The sequence below is a fragment of the Lissotriton helveticus genome, chromosome 9 (genome assembly GCF_964261635.1).
Source record: "Lissotriton helveticus chromosome 9, aLisHel1.1, whole genome shotgun sequence".
NCBI lineage: Eukaryota > Metazoa > Chordata > Amphibia > Caudata > Salamandridae > Lissotriton > Lissotriton helveticus.
Window position 1 is genome coordinate 12,021,761 of NC_136070.1, and position 17,799 is coordinate 12,039,559.

General features: G+C 46.8%; 1 protein-coding gene across 3 annotated transcripts in view; it reads right to left on the reverse strand.

Annotated features, from left to right (window-relative positions):
* TTC6 (tetratricopeptide repeat domain 6) overlaps window positions 1–17,799 on the reverse strand; it is a 1,585,904-nt gene that overhangs the window by 1,304,829 nt on the left and 263,276 nt on the right. For all 3 annotated transcript variants that reach the window (XM_078659352.1, XM_078659351.1, XM_078659353.1), the window contains exon 7: window positions 14,755–14,914. In XM_078659352.1, the coding sequence (XP_078515478.1) occupies window positions 14,755–14,914 (160 nt within the window). The remainder of the gene's footprint in view (window positions 1–14,754; window positions 14,915–17,799) is intronic.

The following is a 17,799-nucleotide window of genomic DNA, read 5'->3' on the forward strand; positions in this document are numbered from 1 at the left end:
AGATTTCATAAAGGTATTCGCGTACGACGGCGCCGTACAATTGCCCATGGCAGTCCCGCAGAGCTGGTGAAACCATTTATCAGATACGGTGAAGTAACTATGGTACAAGGTGAAGACCAATAGTTCCATCAACAGCACCTGCAAATCCGAGTCAAGATTGGAATGGGAAAGTTCATGTTCAACTGCCGTTAAGCCTAGGTCATGAGGTATAGATGTGTACAATGAACAAACGTCCACTGTGCACAATATCAAATCCTGATCTTCTAGCTCAGTAACAGCCTGTTGAAGCTTGATCAAAAAGTCAGTTGTATCCTTAACGTGAGATCTGGAGTTCAACACGAAAGGCTGCAGATATTTGTCCAAAAACTTCCCAGTGTTCTCATGAATGCTCCCTCTAGTTGAGACGATGGGTCTCATGGGTGGTTTGGTGGGGTGCTTGTGCACCTTGGGTAACATGTATAGTACAGGTGGCTTCGGATTAATGGGTGTCAAGTACCGTCTTGTTCTGTCATCGATGGTGCCATTGTCAAATGCCTGACCTATGATTTTCACTAGAATTGTGGCGAACTCATTGGTTGGATCAGCAGGTAAAGTAGCATAAGTGTTCGGGTCTGACGTGTGTTTTTCAATTTGTTCTGTATAGTATGTTGCATCCATGATCACCAGGGCACCGCCCTTGTCAGCAGTTTGGCAGACAATCGAAGAATTGTTGGCAATCTTCTGAATGATGTTCTTCTCAGTTTTTGTTAGATTCTCACGTTTCACCTTGGATTGGAATGGAAGTTTAGCAATGTCACTTTTTACTAAATTCTCAAATGTATCAATTATTTTATGACTCACAGGAGCCATAAAAGTACTGTGGGGACGTAGTCCTCTCAACATGTCATCATCACATGACGGAATGGTAATCACGTTCTGAAAATAGTGTCTCAAGCGTACATTGCGTAGAAGTTTGAAAACGCTCACTTCGAGCTCCACGGTGTTGGTTCCAGTAGTAGGAACGAAAGATTGTCCTTTTTGTAGCACTCGAATTTCTTCCTCATTCAGTTGGGTGGAAGAAATGTTGATTACCAGGTTCTCATGGTCAATTACTTGCGTCGATTGACCCTCTTTGTTTTTGCCTGTTCTTTTGCGGCCTCTGCGGGTTTTGCCCCGCCTGCGTCGCTGGTTTGATCCTGATCCTGTTCTAAAAAATGAACCGCAGAATTCGAGGTACCAGGTTGTTGAGCTGATTGTTCAGTGGTAGGCTTCTGGGTTTTACGTGTTGTTTTGTCACCATCAGATGATGACGTCTCATTCTCAGAGTTTGACAGTGCCATGGATCCAGCCGAGCTTACTAAAATGTTGGAAGATGTGAATGCCCAACTAGACAAACACACTCGGGAGACACAGGAACGGAAATTTCGGAAATATAAGAGGGACACCATCGATTACAAGCTCGGCGAGGTGTACACTTGGGCAGAAGTGTACGCCCGCCGACGCCCAAATCGCCCTTACAATCCGTACTCTGAGAATGAGACTTCATCATCTGATGGTGACAAAACAACACGTAAAACCCAGAAGCCTACCACTGAACAATCAGCTCAACAACCTGGTACCTCGAATTCTGCGGTTCATTTTTTAGAACAGGATCAGGATCAAACCAGCGACCCAGGCGGGGCAAAACCCGCAGAGGCCGCAAAAGAACAGGCAAAAACAAAGAGGGTCAATCGACGCAAGTAATTGACCATGAGAACCTGGTAATCAACATTTCTTCCACCCAACTGAATGAGGAAGAAATTCGAGTGCTACAAAAAGGACAATCTTTCGTTCCTACTACTGGAACCAACACCTTGGAGCTCGAAGTGAGCGTTTTCAAACTTCTACGCAATGTACGCTTGAGACACTATTTTCAGAACGTGATTACCATTCCGTCACGTGATGATGACATGTTGAGAGGACTACGTCCCCACAGTACTTTTATGGCTCCTGTGAGTCATAAAATAATTGATACATTTGAGAATTTAGTAAAAAGTGACATTGCTAAACTTCCATTCCAATCCAAGGTGAAACGTGAGAATCTAACAAAAACTGAGAAGAACATCATTCAGAAGATTGCCAACAATTCTTCGATTGTCTGCCAAACTGCTGACAAGGGCGGTGCCCTGGTGATCATGGATGCAACATACTATACAGAACAAATTGAAAAACACACGTCAGACCCGAACACTTATGCTACTTTACCTGCTGATCCAACCAATGAGTTCGCCACAATTCTAGTGAAAATCATAGGTCAGGCATTTGACAATGGCACCATCGATGACAGAACAAGACGGTACTTGACACCCATTAATCCGAAGCCACCTGTACTATACATGTTACCCAAGGTGCACAAGCACCCCACCAAACCACCCATGAGACCCATCGTCTCAACTAGAGGGAGCATTCATGAGAACACTGGGAAGTTTTTGGACAAATATCTGCAGCCTTTCGTGTTGAACTCCAGATCTCACGTTAAGGATACAACTGACTTTTTGATCAAGCTTCAACAGGCTGTTACTGAGCTAGAAGATCAGGATTTGATATTGTGCACAGTGGACGTTTGTTCATTGTACACATCTATACCTCATGACCTAGGCTTAACGGCAGTTGAACATGAACTTTCCCATTCCAATCTTGACTCGGATTTGCAGGTGCTGTTGATGGAACTATTGGTCTTCACCTTGTACCATAGTTACTTCACCGTATCTGATAAATGGTTTCACCAGCTCTGCGGGACTGCCATGGGCAATTGTACGGCGCCGTCGTACGCGAATACCTTTATGAAATCTTTCGAGGAATCCCACATACTGAACCAAACTGCTTGGATTAATTGTGGGAAACTGTACTTAAGATTCATTGATGACATTTTCATGTTATGGTCTGGCTCTGAACAAGCCCTCTTGGATTTTCTGAATACATGGAATCAAGTCAACGACCGCATACAGTTTACATGGTGTTTCGATAGATCTAGCATTCACTTCCTCGATGTGAAGGTTGAGAGACATGCAGGCACAGTGACCACCAATATTTTTCGGAAACCCACTGATCGCAACTCAATGTTGCACTACCAAAGCTTTCATCGATTGGGGTTAAAGCAGAACTTACCACTATCCCAACTGATGCGTGTCAAACGCATCGTTACATCAGATGAAACTTGCCAACTTGAAATGAACAATATGGTTGAGAGGTTCAAGGCTCGTGGCTACCCAGCACAAACTCTTCAAAAGGCTGTCACCCGGTGTGGGAATATGACCCGTGATGAACTATTACAGACTCGCACCAAAACTGAAAATACTAGGATGGTTGTAGTATCCAAGTACACAGTGTTGAGCAAACGGTTCAAGGACATCATCTCTAAACATTGGACACTACTAAGCCTGGAATCGGATTTTCAGGGAGCCTTCTCACAACAACCGTTGTTTGCATACACCAGGGGAAGAAACTTAAAGGAGATACTATGCAAACCCAAATTGGAATGTTTACCTGTGAATTACAAGGGCCTACGTCCTTGTTACAACTGTAGCAATTGTCATAATTGTATTCAAGGGAACATTGTGAATCATCCCATGAAAGGTCACCCGATTAAACTGCGTGTCAACGCCACGTGCAACTCTGCAAATGTCATTTATCTACTCAAGTGTCCTTGTGGCAAATGCTATATTGGACACACAGAACGGAAAATCAGGACACGCTTGTTGGAACACAAGAGCAACATTAGGACTGGCAACTTAAAATCCACTGTTGCAGCACATTTCTTGGATCATAAGCATACTGTTGCCCAGTTGAAATATCAAATTCTTGAACAAATACCATTGACCCACGACAACAAAAAAACTCTGTTGAAAAGAGAGAACTTTTGGATCCGGTACATGGCGACCATGCAGCCGCACGGGCTCAATGATCGCATGGAGTTTTTGTGTTATCTGTGAATTATCCCTGTGTTATCTACCTTTCATCTGTATACTTGCTGTTTTCTTGTTTATTTTTCTCTGCTCTTTTCATCCCTTGTTTTATGTTGCTTTACTTTCTCATCTTAACGTTTTTGTTTTACATTCCTATTCCACCGTTTGTGTTTTTACTTAGAAGATATATACATTGATCTGGGAGTTTGTTTACCAGTCCAAGATGGCGCCCATCTTGGACGTTTCATTGTCCATCTTTTATGTTCATGTAACGTTGTTCTTATCTAGCGGTATACTCGCGCGTTCACATTAGTCAACCCGATGTCAAACACGGTCTGACGCTGACCGCGTTCTGCTGTAAGTACCTCCTGGGGGGGACGCTTGTTTAACATGCGGGCGAGAATTGCAGGCACTGTGCTCACGAACTGCGCGTTAATTACACCGAGGTGCATTTTGAGCTTCTCTTTAAGTTTTAGTATCACGCATTTATTTACATGCTCTGTACACGCCCTGGGTGGAACTGGATATAGGAAGTTGGGGCTGTTTGTGGCTCCTTTTGCGAGTTTAAGATCTTGAGGCACGTAGTAACTCTTACATTTTTGGTACTTTGGCTTTCTGCTTGTGGTGACACATGCATCTTTGGCAAGTTGGGTTCTTTCACGTTATTTTACCCTTGGTTTTATGATTTCTATACACAGTCTGGATAATTCAGTACTTTCATACTTGCAGTATTATTTATGTCAAATCGAATTAGACCTGATGATGACATTTCCTTTGTTTGTAGAGCTATCCCCTGAGGAAGGGCTACGGTTTAGCCCGAAATGCATTGGGATCATTGAATATTGAGAACTACCTTTGTGGATGATATATATTATCAATATTTGGAACATGATGAATTATACATGGAGTAGAATGTATATTCATTAAAGAATGAAGAATCAATGAATCTTGTGGATTGAACTTTATGTGAAGCGTGTTTCAAAACTTTAGACCACGTGTCATGTTCAAGCTGTGCACTGGGGAGCCTACCTCTCATCAGGGGTAGCTTTGTAATAGTCTAAAAAAATAAATACACATTTTTTTGGCCTACAATTTATAGACTTTTGTTGCAATTGGTGTTGCAATATTTAGCAATGCCAATAGCTTAAACATAATTAATGCGAGACCTATTGCATTGCAAATGATTGTCAATATACAATAATGGTACAGACAAAATCCTCCAAAAATGTAATACTGACGCCCTGAAAGTAGACTCCCGCCCAACCCCTCTGCTCCTGCTTGCTGACGCTGCAGTCTTAATATTCAGAACTGCAAATGGTCTACAACAACTGACTGAAGCTTTTGCCTCATACATGGAGCAAAGCGACCTAAAATTAAACCTGACCAAGACGTTTGTGATGGTCCCGTGGATGGGGCAGGACTAAGAACAAGATCCATTGTGTGAGGGAACATAAGCTGACTGAAGTCCAAAGTTTCTCCTATCTAGGCATTCTATTCTCCTGTAATAGTAACTGGGGCCCTCATATAGACCAGACAAGACTTAAACTAATCCAAACCAAACTATGGAGGCTACTTTTAGATTCTGGAATAAGATAGGTAGCAGACCTATACGTGATATGCAAATACTCATCAGCAGCAACCTATGGTTCTGTAGTGTGAGGCAATGCAAGTGTAAATACATTACAAACTTGTGAAAATTATTTTTTGGGGCACATGTTGGCTGTACCAAGGTCTACCTCTGTATAGCTCCTACACAAGGAATTAGATGCACCATATGTCGCTGATTTAATACAAGCCGGAGCTCTATATTCCTGGCATAACATCTGGTGTAAGGAGGGAACAAAGTTTACTAGGGCTATAATTAAGGATTGTTTAGCACTGGAACATTTCAATAAAATCCCATGGCTAGCGTATATGGATAAGCTGCTGAAAGAAATTGACAAAGATTTATCAGTGATAAAACCTGTAGGAATACGGCAATACAGTAACAATGAAATAAAAAAGATTTATATGGGAGGAGCCAAGCTCGCGAGCGTAATGGTCGCCTTTTAGCTCGGCTCCCGCAGCCCTCCGGCCTGATCGTATATCCTGTATCATATCCTGTCCGGAGACGACACATTATAGGAGAATTGGAGACGGTGCACCTCGCTTGTACTCACCGCTTGGCCCGGAGGTTTCGACGTGCAGCGGTTCCGAAGTTGTGCCTTCCGCAAGACCGGGGCCTCCGTGGAACCTGGACCGGGACCTAGCCTGTGGGATCCGATGACTGTCGGCCCCGGTCGAGAGAGTGAACCAATGATGAGAGCCGTTGTGCGAACATCCCGGCGATCCTGATCCGGGCCTGCCCTGGTGGCCGCGAGGCTGAGATGGGTGAGATGCACCGGGGACTGATTCTGTGAAGGGGTTCCCCCCCGCTGCTGCTGTGTCCGGCGGCCCTGGACCTCTGCGCCCGGACTCTGCTTGTTGGGGGCGCCGGTGCTGGTGTAGGCGGAGACCCGCATTGGGCGGACATCCTTTCTGCACCAAGGCTGCCATTGCTGGGAACCCCCCGGAGCTCTGTAAAGTCCTACATTTTTGGACTGGTTTTTTTGAGAGTCGCGGAAGGTGGCGACTGGGCCGACTTCGCAAGATGGCGGACGACTCTCTGAAACTTGTATCGCCTCGTGGCGGCGGGCTTGGGTTGCCTGATTGCGCGGGGGTCCGGTCTGGTGAGCGTGAGCTTACAGTCGGAGATATCCTGGAAGCTCTGAGATCCCTGCACGCATCCCTGGCCCCCGATGTCCCTGTGAGCCCGCCGCGATCTGCCGCCATTTTGAGCAACCGTCTCTTCTTGCCCCCCTCTTGTTTCAGAGACTCCATTGCCTCGCCCGCCTCGACAGCTGCAAGTGTTGCTGCCGCTGCCCGACGATCATTTTGTGTGCCAGTGACTTTGGAGCTCCCTGCTTTTCGAGGTTCGGACCCCGGAGACTTGGACATTGTGCCGTGGCCCTGTTCGGCTCGGATGCCTAGAAATATTGATGGACTGCCGCCTGCACCGGCATCGCTGGCTGCGCATTTGTCTATTGCAGAGAACCCCTCGCTCTCCCAAACGGCGACACTGAACTCCTGTTCTTCATCACCCGTGCTGCGATTGCTGATGCATTTAGACTCTCTACTTGGACTTTTGCTCACTTGCGGACCGATTGACCCCCCCTGTCTACATGGTAGTCATAATTGTTTTCGATTGTGTGCTGGTCTTGTATTGAGTAGCTCATTTCACATTGTCATGTGGTGGGTGGGATTTGTGGTTCGGAAGGGATGGGGGTGATATGTACGACTCCTGGTGGATTATTGGTGTTCGACTTCGTGGCGCAGTTGTTTGTACCCATAGCGCGGTGGGAGGTCCCCTTCTCTGTAAGTTTTATGGTGCTTGAAATGGTGTCGTCCTGGTCTGTTTTTTGCTGCGATTGTCTGGTTGGGCGGAGGGCTGCGGCCGACCGTATTGATTTCTGTTCTCATGCTCCTCCCTCCTGTTTTCTTTATTTCTGTTTCTGTTTCTTTTTGTCTCGTTCTTCTTTCTTTCTTTTCTTGCTATATTTCGGGTTCTGGTTTAGGGCGACAGGCACGCTGTCTGAAGGGTAGGCCATAGCCTTCTACAGGGGTGCAGGGTGGGATGGGTGGGTTGGGTCCTATTTGTTGTTTGTTTTATAGTTCTATGGCCCTTTTGTATCTCTTTATAGTAATGCCGCGTCTGTCCTTGCCTCCCGTGGTATGTTCGGGGTGGGGTGTGTGGCGTCGTTGATCCTCCTCTTATGGGTCGGTGGCTTTTAATCTCGATTGCTGTACCCTCCTTGTTGCTGATACTCCTGTTTTCTCCTGTACTCTCGCCACGGGACGCCTGTTTCGGCGTGGTCTTCTTTCTTTCGTTTTTGTGTTTCATTTCCTTTCATCATTTTTCCGTCTTGTCCTTCGCCCCTTCCCCTCTTTCCCCCCTTTCCCCCCTTTTCCTCGCCCCCCCCCTTTTTCCTAGAGGTCACGATGACGGGTTAGTTTTTGATGTAATGTATATCCGATCCCTCTGTTCTGGCTCGGCTGTGATGTTGGGTGGTGGGCATGTAAATGTAAATGTAAATGTAAATTTTGAACACTCTTTTGCACATATTAAGTCCTTACCACTCTCTAACTATAATAAAGGTTTGAGAGATCAGTTTAGCCCTCTTAGGTCTGATGAGATGACCCTTAAAGAGGTTCCTATTCTTTGAATTCAGAAATAAATATGAATGTCCTCTTGCTATACAGCAGGTAACGTTTATTGTTTGTCCTAGGTCGTTACCTTCGTAAACTGACCATCCTACGAATAAATGTGAAGTCCCATACCACATGAATTAAAGAAGAGAAAAAAAAGTGAAATTAAATGTAAGTAGCCGATAATCCAATCAGGCTGATTCTTTTTATCCTTTTTGTAACACCTCTTACAAAAAAAGCCTGTTGCCATATCTTTACAGAAACTGCAACTGCGAATACATAAGGGGTCTTTGACTAGAAACTTACGCAGTAGATGTAAGTATAAAAACAACCAAAATAAAAACTTAAATTGTTCCTGCAGTGCAATTGTATTGACAAAGCCATCTTCTTAATATTTTTAGTGTCCTCATTAAGGATTTACAAGACAATACCAACTAGTATAGATCATACGAACTGTTCAAGGTATGTCCCTAGATCATATATACGGATATTATTGTCACCATAATTAGAACGTTGTTTCTTTGTTTCTGCTGTTCCTCCCTTCTGTTTCTTTTTGTAAAAAAACGCATTGAGTAAAAAAAAAAAAAAAAAAAAAAAGACCAGTATGATACTGCTAGAAAACTTAGTTTTATAAACTGTGTTGAAGTCAATGTATGATGTTTTTAAATCATTTTTGTACATATTTGTAAATAGCTCCTTTTTTATATGTACTTTTGTAGCCCTGAAGAAGTCCCTGGATGGGACGAAACGCGTTGGCGGTTCCAAAAGTGATGCTGTCTAAAGGCTTTTAAAAGATTGAACAATAAAGAACTACTGCAAACTAAAAACATCGACTTGTTCGTAAATTTGAAAAAACTGTTATTGATTTGTCTATCTGTAACAAATGTTTTTGAAGTGTGCTGGGCAAAGGTGTGTTATTGGCATGTAAAGATTATAATGATCACATGTCGATTGTGTTTGAATTATCCCTATCTCCCTGTGTGTATTGTGTTGCCTCTCCTGTATTACGGCCCGTACCCCCTTATTGTCGCTGAGGATGGTTTTGGGACTTCGGACTCCTCTATATCGAAAGTGAGCCTCTCGTACCCCTTATCCCCATATTATAAAATTAACCTTCTTTGCTCCTGTTTCTTGGCCGTCTGGTTCCTATGTGCTTTCTCCCCTTTTATGATGGTATTGCCTCTGATTCTTGCTGATTGTATCTGTACTGTTTGCCTTGGAACCTCTGACCGCTTTACATATTGAGGCCGGCCGATTTGGTTGTAGGCCTAGACTTGTATATCCTTTTGACGCTAATAAAGGTTTTACAAAAAAAAAAAAAAAAAAAAGATTTATATGGAGAAACAAAGTCAACAAAGAGCTAGTAGAGAAGAAAAAAACCTAAGTGTGTCAAGATACAAGACTAGTGTTGTCTGGTCTACCCGTATACCCGTATACCTAGTCAAAGTTACAAACATTCAAGACAGATATTACCTGCCCGAGCTACGACTGGGTACAATCCATCAATCAATCAATCAATCAATCAAATTTATATAGCGCGCTACTCACTCTGAAGGTCTCAAGGCGCTGGGGGGGAGGGGTCCGCTACTGCTCGAAGAGCAAGGTCTTGAGTTGCTTCCTGAAGGAGAGGTGGTCCTGGGTCAGCCGTAGGTGGATGGGGAGGGAGTTCCATGTTTTGGCCGCCAGGAAGGAGAAGGATCTTCCTCCAGCAGTGGCTCTGCGAATACGTGGTACGGTGGCGAGGGCGAGGCTGGACGATCGCAGCTGGCGGGTGGGCGTGTAGAAGGTGAGGCGGTTGTTGAGGTACTTGGGGCCCAGGTCGTGGAGAGCCTTGTGTGCGTGGGTGAGGAGTCTGAACGTGATCCTCTTGCTGACGGGGAGCCAGTGCAGGTCTCTCAGGTGGTCGGAGATGTGGTTGTGGCGGGGGATGTCCAGGATGAGTCGTGCAGAGGCGTTCTGTATGCGCTGGAGTCTTTTCTGCAGTTTGGCAGTGGTTCCCGCGTAGAGGGTGTTCCCGTAGTCTAGTCGGCTGGTGACGAGTGCCTGGGTGACCGTCTTCCTGGTTTCGCTGGGGATCAATCGGAAGATCTTACGGAGCATGCGCAGGGTGTTAAAGCAGGATGACGAGACGGCGTTGACTTGTCTGGTCATCGAGAGGGAGGAGTCCAGGATGAAGCCCAGGTTTCGTGCGTGGTCCGTTGGCTTGGGGGTGGAGCCCAGGGCGGGGGGCCACCAGGAGTCGTCCCAGGCGGAGGGGGATGATCCCAGGATGAGGACTTCCGTCTCATCTGAGTTCAGTTTCAGACGGCTGGTCTTCATCCACTCTGCGACGTCTTTCATTCCTTCCTGGAGGTTGGCTCTGGCGGTGGCGTGGTCTTTGGTGAGGGAGAGGATCAGCTGGGTGTCGTCGGCGTAGGAGATGATGTTCAGGTTGTGTTGGCGTGCGATGGCTGCGAGGGGGCTCATGTAGACGTTGAAGAGGGTGGGGCTGAGAGAGGATCCTTGTGGTACGCCGCAGATGACTTCCGTGGCCGCGGATTTGAACGGGGGGAGGCGGAGATGATCCACTCCAGTGCCTTCTCTTGGATTCCGATGTTGCTGAAGCGCTGTATTAGGGTGCTGTGGCAGACAGTGTCGAACGCCGCAGAGAGGTCCAGGAGGATGAGGGCAGCTGTTTCCCCGTTGTCGAGCAGGGATCTGATGTCATCGGTGGCTGCGATGAGGGTGGTCTCGGTGCTGTGGTTGGCTCGGAAACCGGACTGTGAGGGGTCGAGGGATCCGTTCGTCTCGAGGAAGGCGGCGAGCTGTTTGTTGACGGTCTTCTTGATGACTTTGGCCGGAAAAGGGAGGAGCGAGATGGGGCGAAAGTTCTTGAGGTCGGTTGGGTCCGCTGTCGGTTTCTTCAGGAGGGAGCTGAGCTCGGCATGCTTCCAGCTCTCCGGGAAGGTGGCGGTGGCGAAGGAGATGTTGATGATGTCTCGGAGTTGGGGTGCGATGATGGAGTCGGCCTTGTTGAAGACGTGGTGGGGACAGGGGTCGGTTGGGGATCCGGAGTGGATGGTGTTCATCGTGCGGGTGGTGTCTTCGGTGCTGACCGGGGTCCAGTTGCGTAGGGTGGAGGTGGGGGGCATTGGTTCGGTGGTTGGGTGCGTGGGCGGTGCGCCAAAGCTGTTGTGTATGTCGGCGATCTTGCGGTGGAAGAAGGAGGCGAGTGAGTCGCAGAGGTCTTGCGAGGGAGTGATGTTGTTGTTTCAGGCGCTGGGTTGGAGAGCTCTTTGACGATGCTGAAGAGTTCCTTGCTGTTGTGGGTGTTGTTGTCCAGTCGTTCTTTGAATGTTGTCCTTTTGGTGGTGCGGATCAGCTGGTGGTGTGTGCGGGTGACGTTCTTGAGGGCAGTCATGTTTTCTGTAGTCTGGTTGTTGCGCCAGGCTTTTTCGAGGGTGCGGCAGTTTTTCTTGGATGTTTTGAGTTCGTCGGTGAACCACGAGGTTTTCTTGCTGTCGGGTCTGCTGGGAGGGTTCTTTAGTGGTGCGAGGTCGTCGGCACAGTTGGTGAGCCACTGTATGAAGATGCGGGCTGCTTCGTTGGGGTCCGTTGAGCTGGCGGGAGGGTTCTGGCTGAGGGAGGTGGTGAGCTGGTCGGCGGTGATCTTGCTCCAGCTCCTGCGGGGAACCTGTTGCGGGTGGTGGTGGGTCGTGGTTCTCCTGAAGCTGAAGTGGACGCAGCTGTGGTCAGTCCAATGGAGTCCGGTGGAGTGGCTGAAGGAGATGTGCTTGCTGGAGGAGAAGACGGGGTCAAGCGTGTGGCCGGCGTAGTTGGTGGGGGTGTTCACCAGTTGCTTGAGTCCGAGGTTGGCGACGTTGTTCAGCAGGGTGGTGGAGTTGTTGTCCTTGTTGTTCTCCAGGTGGAAGTTGAGGTCCCCCAGGAGGATGTAGTCAGAGGAGGTGAGGGCGTGCGGGCTGATGAAGTCTGCGATGGCTTCGCTGAATTGTGTGCATGGTCCCGGCGGTCTGTAGATGAGGGTGCCTCTGAGGGTGGTCTTGGGGTCGGTGTGTATCTGGAAGTGGAGGTGCTCGGCGGCGGTGAAGGTGTCGTCGGAGTTGGTCGTGATGCGGATGGTGTTCCTGTGGACGATGGTGATACCTCCTCCGGTCTGGTTGACGCGATCCCTCTGGGTGATCTTGTATCCGTCCGGGATGGCTATGGTGATGTCGGGCGCTGAGACGGCGTTCATCCAGGTTTCCATGAGGAAGGCGACATCTGGTGATGTAGTGTCGAGCAGGTTCCAGAGTTTGACGGCGTGTCTGTGGACGGAGCAGGTGTTGAGCAGGATGCACTTGAGGTGGTTGTTGCTGGTACCTGGCCTTTCAGGTGCGGTGCAGGTCCGGAGGCAGGTGAAATTGCTGGCTTGGCAGGTGAAGGGTCCGTGGGTGCGTTTCGGGGTGGCTCGGTAGCAGGCGGGGTTCAGGCCGGCGTTTAGTACGTTGAGGGTGGTGGCGTCGTAGGTCCGTCGTGTGGTCTGGCATCGTCGGGGGCCAGGGGTCCTGGCGCTGGGCGCGGTCCAGGTGCGGACGGGCGCAGACGGGCTTGCCTTTGGCGAGCCTTCGGCGCACAATCGGCGCGCCCGCTGCGCTCGTCCGCTGCGCGAACGTGCGGCGACCTCCATGAATGGCGAAGTGGGAGGGAGGAGCAGCTGGGAGGCGGGAGCGGGGTGGCCAATGAGTGGGATACAGAAAGAAAAGGAGGCGGGCCGCAGGGGAGCAGCGGCGGGGAGCGGGGAGGGGGAGAAGCAGCGGGAAAAACAATCACGGGTACACGGGGACAACAAAATAGCAGGGGTACAGCTAAGAAAACAAGAGACTGGCAAAAACAGGGGCACAAGCTAATACAGAACGAAGAAACTGGCACAAGTTACTAACACAAGAAAGTCCAGGCGCTCAGCTGGAGCGAGGCAGCAGGGGAGGGGTCAGGGTTCCTGGCACTCACGGGGGGGAACCGCGCGGTTCGTGGAGCGACCGGCCCTGCAAGCAGGGACAAAGGTCACCATGAACTGGTGGCATTCCCAAAACACGGAAAATGGCAGAAAATAATTTACAGATGCCCATGTGATGGGAAAACCACTCAGTCCACAATGCACTTTATGCTGTTCAGCAAGTTTTATCGAGATATTAGGCAAAAAAAATTACGGCCAGTTTTTATGGCAAAGAAGCAAATTAGGTGACTTACCTGTAATTGCGGTTATCCAGTATTGGTATTTTGCATGGGTTAACATGCCTGAATCATTCCTCGTCGTCGAGATGGGAGTCCCATTCACCGTGGGACTCCCATCTCGACAACGATGAATGATTCAGGCATGTGAATCTATGAAAGATACCCCAATGCTGGATAAAAAAACACGTTACTTACCTGTAACTGCGTTATCCAGTATAGGTATCTTTCATAGATTCACATGCTTGAATCATTCCCAGCTGTCGAGATGGGAGCCCCACGGTGAACGGGACTCCCATCTCGACGACGGGGAATGATTCAGACATGTGACTCCATGAAAGATACTCCAATACTGGATAAAATCTTCTTCTGTAGGCATGTCATGAATTTTTGATATGTATCCTTGATAATGAATTAGCATGTCGAGCTGCTGCAGGATACATAATTTGGCATATAAAAAGAAGGAAATGTATTTTTGGATAATCTAGTTTATGAAGTTGACCGGAAGATGATGTTCGGTTGATAATATTTGTAATTCTGAGAAAGTAAGATGTTTTTTATTGATGGAGTTTGTAACAATCTATTGAATGAGTTTTTAAACTGTAATGCATGGCATCATGTAAAAAAGTTTTTTTATTGTATGATGTCTTTTATCCTATGACTTTTATGGATCGATAAAAAGATTCTGAATAAAGTTATTTTGATTTGATTTACCTATATTGAGACAGAGAGAAGTATAGGGGACTGGGAGTAACACAAATAAACTCCTATATCAAATCCCCCAACAGTGTGTAGATTAGGTTTGTATGGTCCTGAAGAAAGCCGCTAGATCATTCACATGACTAATGTAGGGTTGAAATATATTGACCATCAGCTACCTCAGATAACCACTTCTGGGAGGTGGCACCACATATTTAACATAGGCAGTAGGACTCAATCATTAACATATTTCTGTAGAGGACCCCCTGTCCTATTTTTATCCCACTCTTTCACATATTTACGTAAAACACAGCAACCTACTACTTTACCCACACTCCCACACTTCACCATAAGGCTTATAAAAAGATCTCCCGTAAAGAGCTCCCATTGCGGGGGCCCGTCAGGCATTGCAGCGCCGACCCAACTTGGAGCAAAAGCCCAATGTTGAAGCATGACACCTATACAGGTGTGTGAGGGCATTTGTTCCTACAGAGTAACACTCCCTGCAGACTCTGCAGAACTTAACTGACCTATGCAGACAGATCCGTACTTACTTGTAACTGCATACCCAGGTGATCATGATTATGAATTTTTGAACCATGGCTGAGAAAAAAGTAATAGTTCTAACATGAGGGAAGGTCTGGGCAGAAGAGGGAAAGGCTGGTGATTACAAACATTGCATGTCAAGGGCTCCCCTCACCTTTCCTCCGACAAGTTCCAAGCGAGGGCCTTCCACGTAGTATTCTGCCACTCTTTGCCACTCTTCCAGACTATCCTCGGTTCGAGGAGGAAGCACGACCACACTATCCTTTCCATGGGTGTCCAACAGCGCAGAGACGGGAATTCCTTCATGGAAAAGGCTGCATTCACAAACACATTGGAGAAAAAACCTTGTTTCAGGGTTAATATTGTATATCAAGTGGAATGTACAGATTCAGTCAAAATCACCCCTCTTCCTGTACAGCATTTGTACAAGCACACCACAAATCCATTCAATCAATTACATTTTATGAGAGCCCCAGAAGTCACTAGTGGTGACAGAGCTCCAATGCGCTTGCAGTGACCTGACTTGTCCAGAAACACATGGAGTGTCAGCACAGTAGAAATAAATTACTTACCATTAGCTATCCTTCTCCAGCATTGATATCTTTTATAAATAAACGTTTGAATTATTCCCGGACATTTAGCTGGTACTATCGGTAATCAGAGTTAACATACTAGGGTATATAAACACTCAACCAACACTGATACAGAGGCAGACAAGAACTTCAGAGATATATTCCCCCCCCCCCAAGGCCCCACTCCACAGATTATCCAGGCTCGTAATGCAACGTAAAGAGCGTCAGAAGAGAAGGAGGCACCTCAAACCTGAATCTATCAAAAATACTAATTCTGAAGAACTGTAGTTACTCCAGTATTGGAACTGTCATAGATTCACATACTTGAATCCATTACCCGTCGTCATGACGTTCCCAGTACCTAAAATAGTAGTAGTAGTTTTAAATAATCATAATACACTAATAGGTATAGACTACAGAGAGGCCTAGGTATCTTAGTTTAATAACCTATCCTAGTCCTTATAAAGAAAAGGACCAAACGTTTGCCTCAACCAATCAGCAGTAATCTCCCTCTAGAACACTCCTGAAGGAAACTCAGAACCTCAGATTTTCTACAGCACGTTGCGCTAAGGAGTCTTCTCTGAGCTCTGCTCAGTTTTCTTATCAAGAAAAGACAATTGTGGACTTTTTTAAGAGGAAAGTACAATTTTATATATATTTCTTAATATCATCTTCTTACTTTTGTAGGTCTTCGGTATATTTGGACTATGTCTGACAAGGCTAATAAGGCTCTCTTTGGAGAATGTGCCACTTGCCTGAAGAAAAGACTTTTTGTGGATGATCCCCACAATAATTACATGTACTGTCTATATTCATCTCATAAGGCGTCTGAATGCAAAATTTGACGTACTTTTTCCAATAAGACCCTTAGAGACAGAGAAGGACGTCTTCTCATCTGGCTTCAGAAATTAAAAACTATATCAGACCCTGTGTCAGACTCCAAGAATGACCAGTCTACATCTACAAGAGAGTCATCGCAGTCTGATAAAGAACCTGCTAAAAAGTGTGCCAAGAAGTCTTCTCATGAGTCTTCCTCGGAGCCCAAAGGATCTCATAAAAAAGAACCGCCATCCAGGACTGTGGCTGAACCAAAAGCACCTCTGACAGAACTTAAACTGACTTTCAAAAAACCTACTTCTGAAATTCTGTCAGGAAGTTCTTAGTCAGTGAAGAAAAGTACTTCAGAGTGGTCGACGACAAGAGGATGCCTTTCTGGCATGTCGACTACACTACGGCTGTTTCATCATCGTTGATGACCCTTACATTGTTGACGCGAGGTCTAGTTTCATCAACCATCTCCTTGATATCTCACAAAGAGGCTGACACACCATCGACGAAGCTCTTGTCGTTGAAACTGACTACATCATCGAAGAAGATACCGTTGACGAGAACATCATCGACGTCGCCACCCTCAACAGAAAAGTCGTCAATGCAACAAGGGTCGGCGAGGTCATCAATGTCGACCAGTGTTCCACTGTCGTCAGACTAATTGCCGTTGACGAAATTGAAGTCACCGGCGTCGACTTAGTCTCTACCGTCGGTGACACTGCGGTCATTGACGAAGTCCCCTCCGTCGTCGCAGTCATCTGTCGTTGACGACATCGCCTGCGGCAGGTACAGTCAAGGCTGTAGAAGTGAAGACGCCGTCGTCATTGCAATCGTCGACACATCCGTCTACGCAATCATCAGAGAAGATTACATCTTTAAAATTGACTATGCCAAAAAAGGTTTGGCATCAGAAATCACACGTGAACACACCTCACCCAGTAAAATTACCCCTCTCTTACCCACGCACCTTTTGGAGGAGGGAGATTCTGAGGAAGAGGATGAAGGTCCCCTTGGCGTTGCATATAGCCCTTCAGAATTACACATCAAGTGCCAACCAGACAATGATGAGGATGATGAAGACCAACATTACTATGGTCAAACTTATTTTACCCAGCTGAACAACATCATCAGTACCATGAGGAAATGATTACAATGCTGTCTGCATTATTGAATGATTTGCAGTTTATGCTGCCGGACTACAGACAGCGATTCCCACCTTTGGACCCGTCTATTATGCCTCCTTCTCCTCCGGTAGCATCATCAGTGATAGTTAGAGCTCCTATGATCCTTTCAATGCCAAATACTCAACAATCTGATCCTGTTCAGGAACCAGTTTCTTCTGAGTAGGAAGGGGACCAGCATGATACAGCTTCTGAATGGGATGACTAGAAGATGTTTTCACCAGCTTCACCTGTTCCTCCTCCGGTAGATTCCCCACCTGAGGATATTGGGGGATTTCACAATCTGTTGGAGCGTGCTGCGAAAAGGTTTGCCATTCCAATGCCTTCCAAACAGGCGGACTGCTTTCTATATGACTTTAAGGAACCTTTTTGTAAGTCACTGAGGGCTATTCCTATAACTGATTATATTTGGGAGGAAGGAGTTAGAATAAGGAAGAACCCGGCATCTGTGCCGGCGGTGCTCCCACATCTAGATAAAAAATATAAATCAACTGAGGACACACAGCGCCCCCCACAGGACACCCAAAACCGGACTCAGTAGTAATGCAGGCCACTCAACACCGCTCGAAGAATCCTACAGTACCCCATTCTGCACAACCGGACAAAGAGGGCAGACGT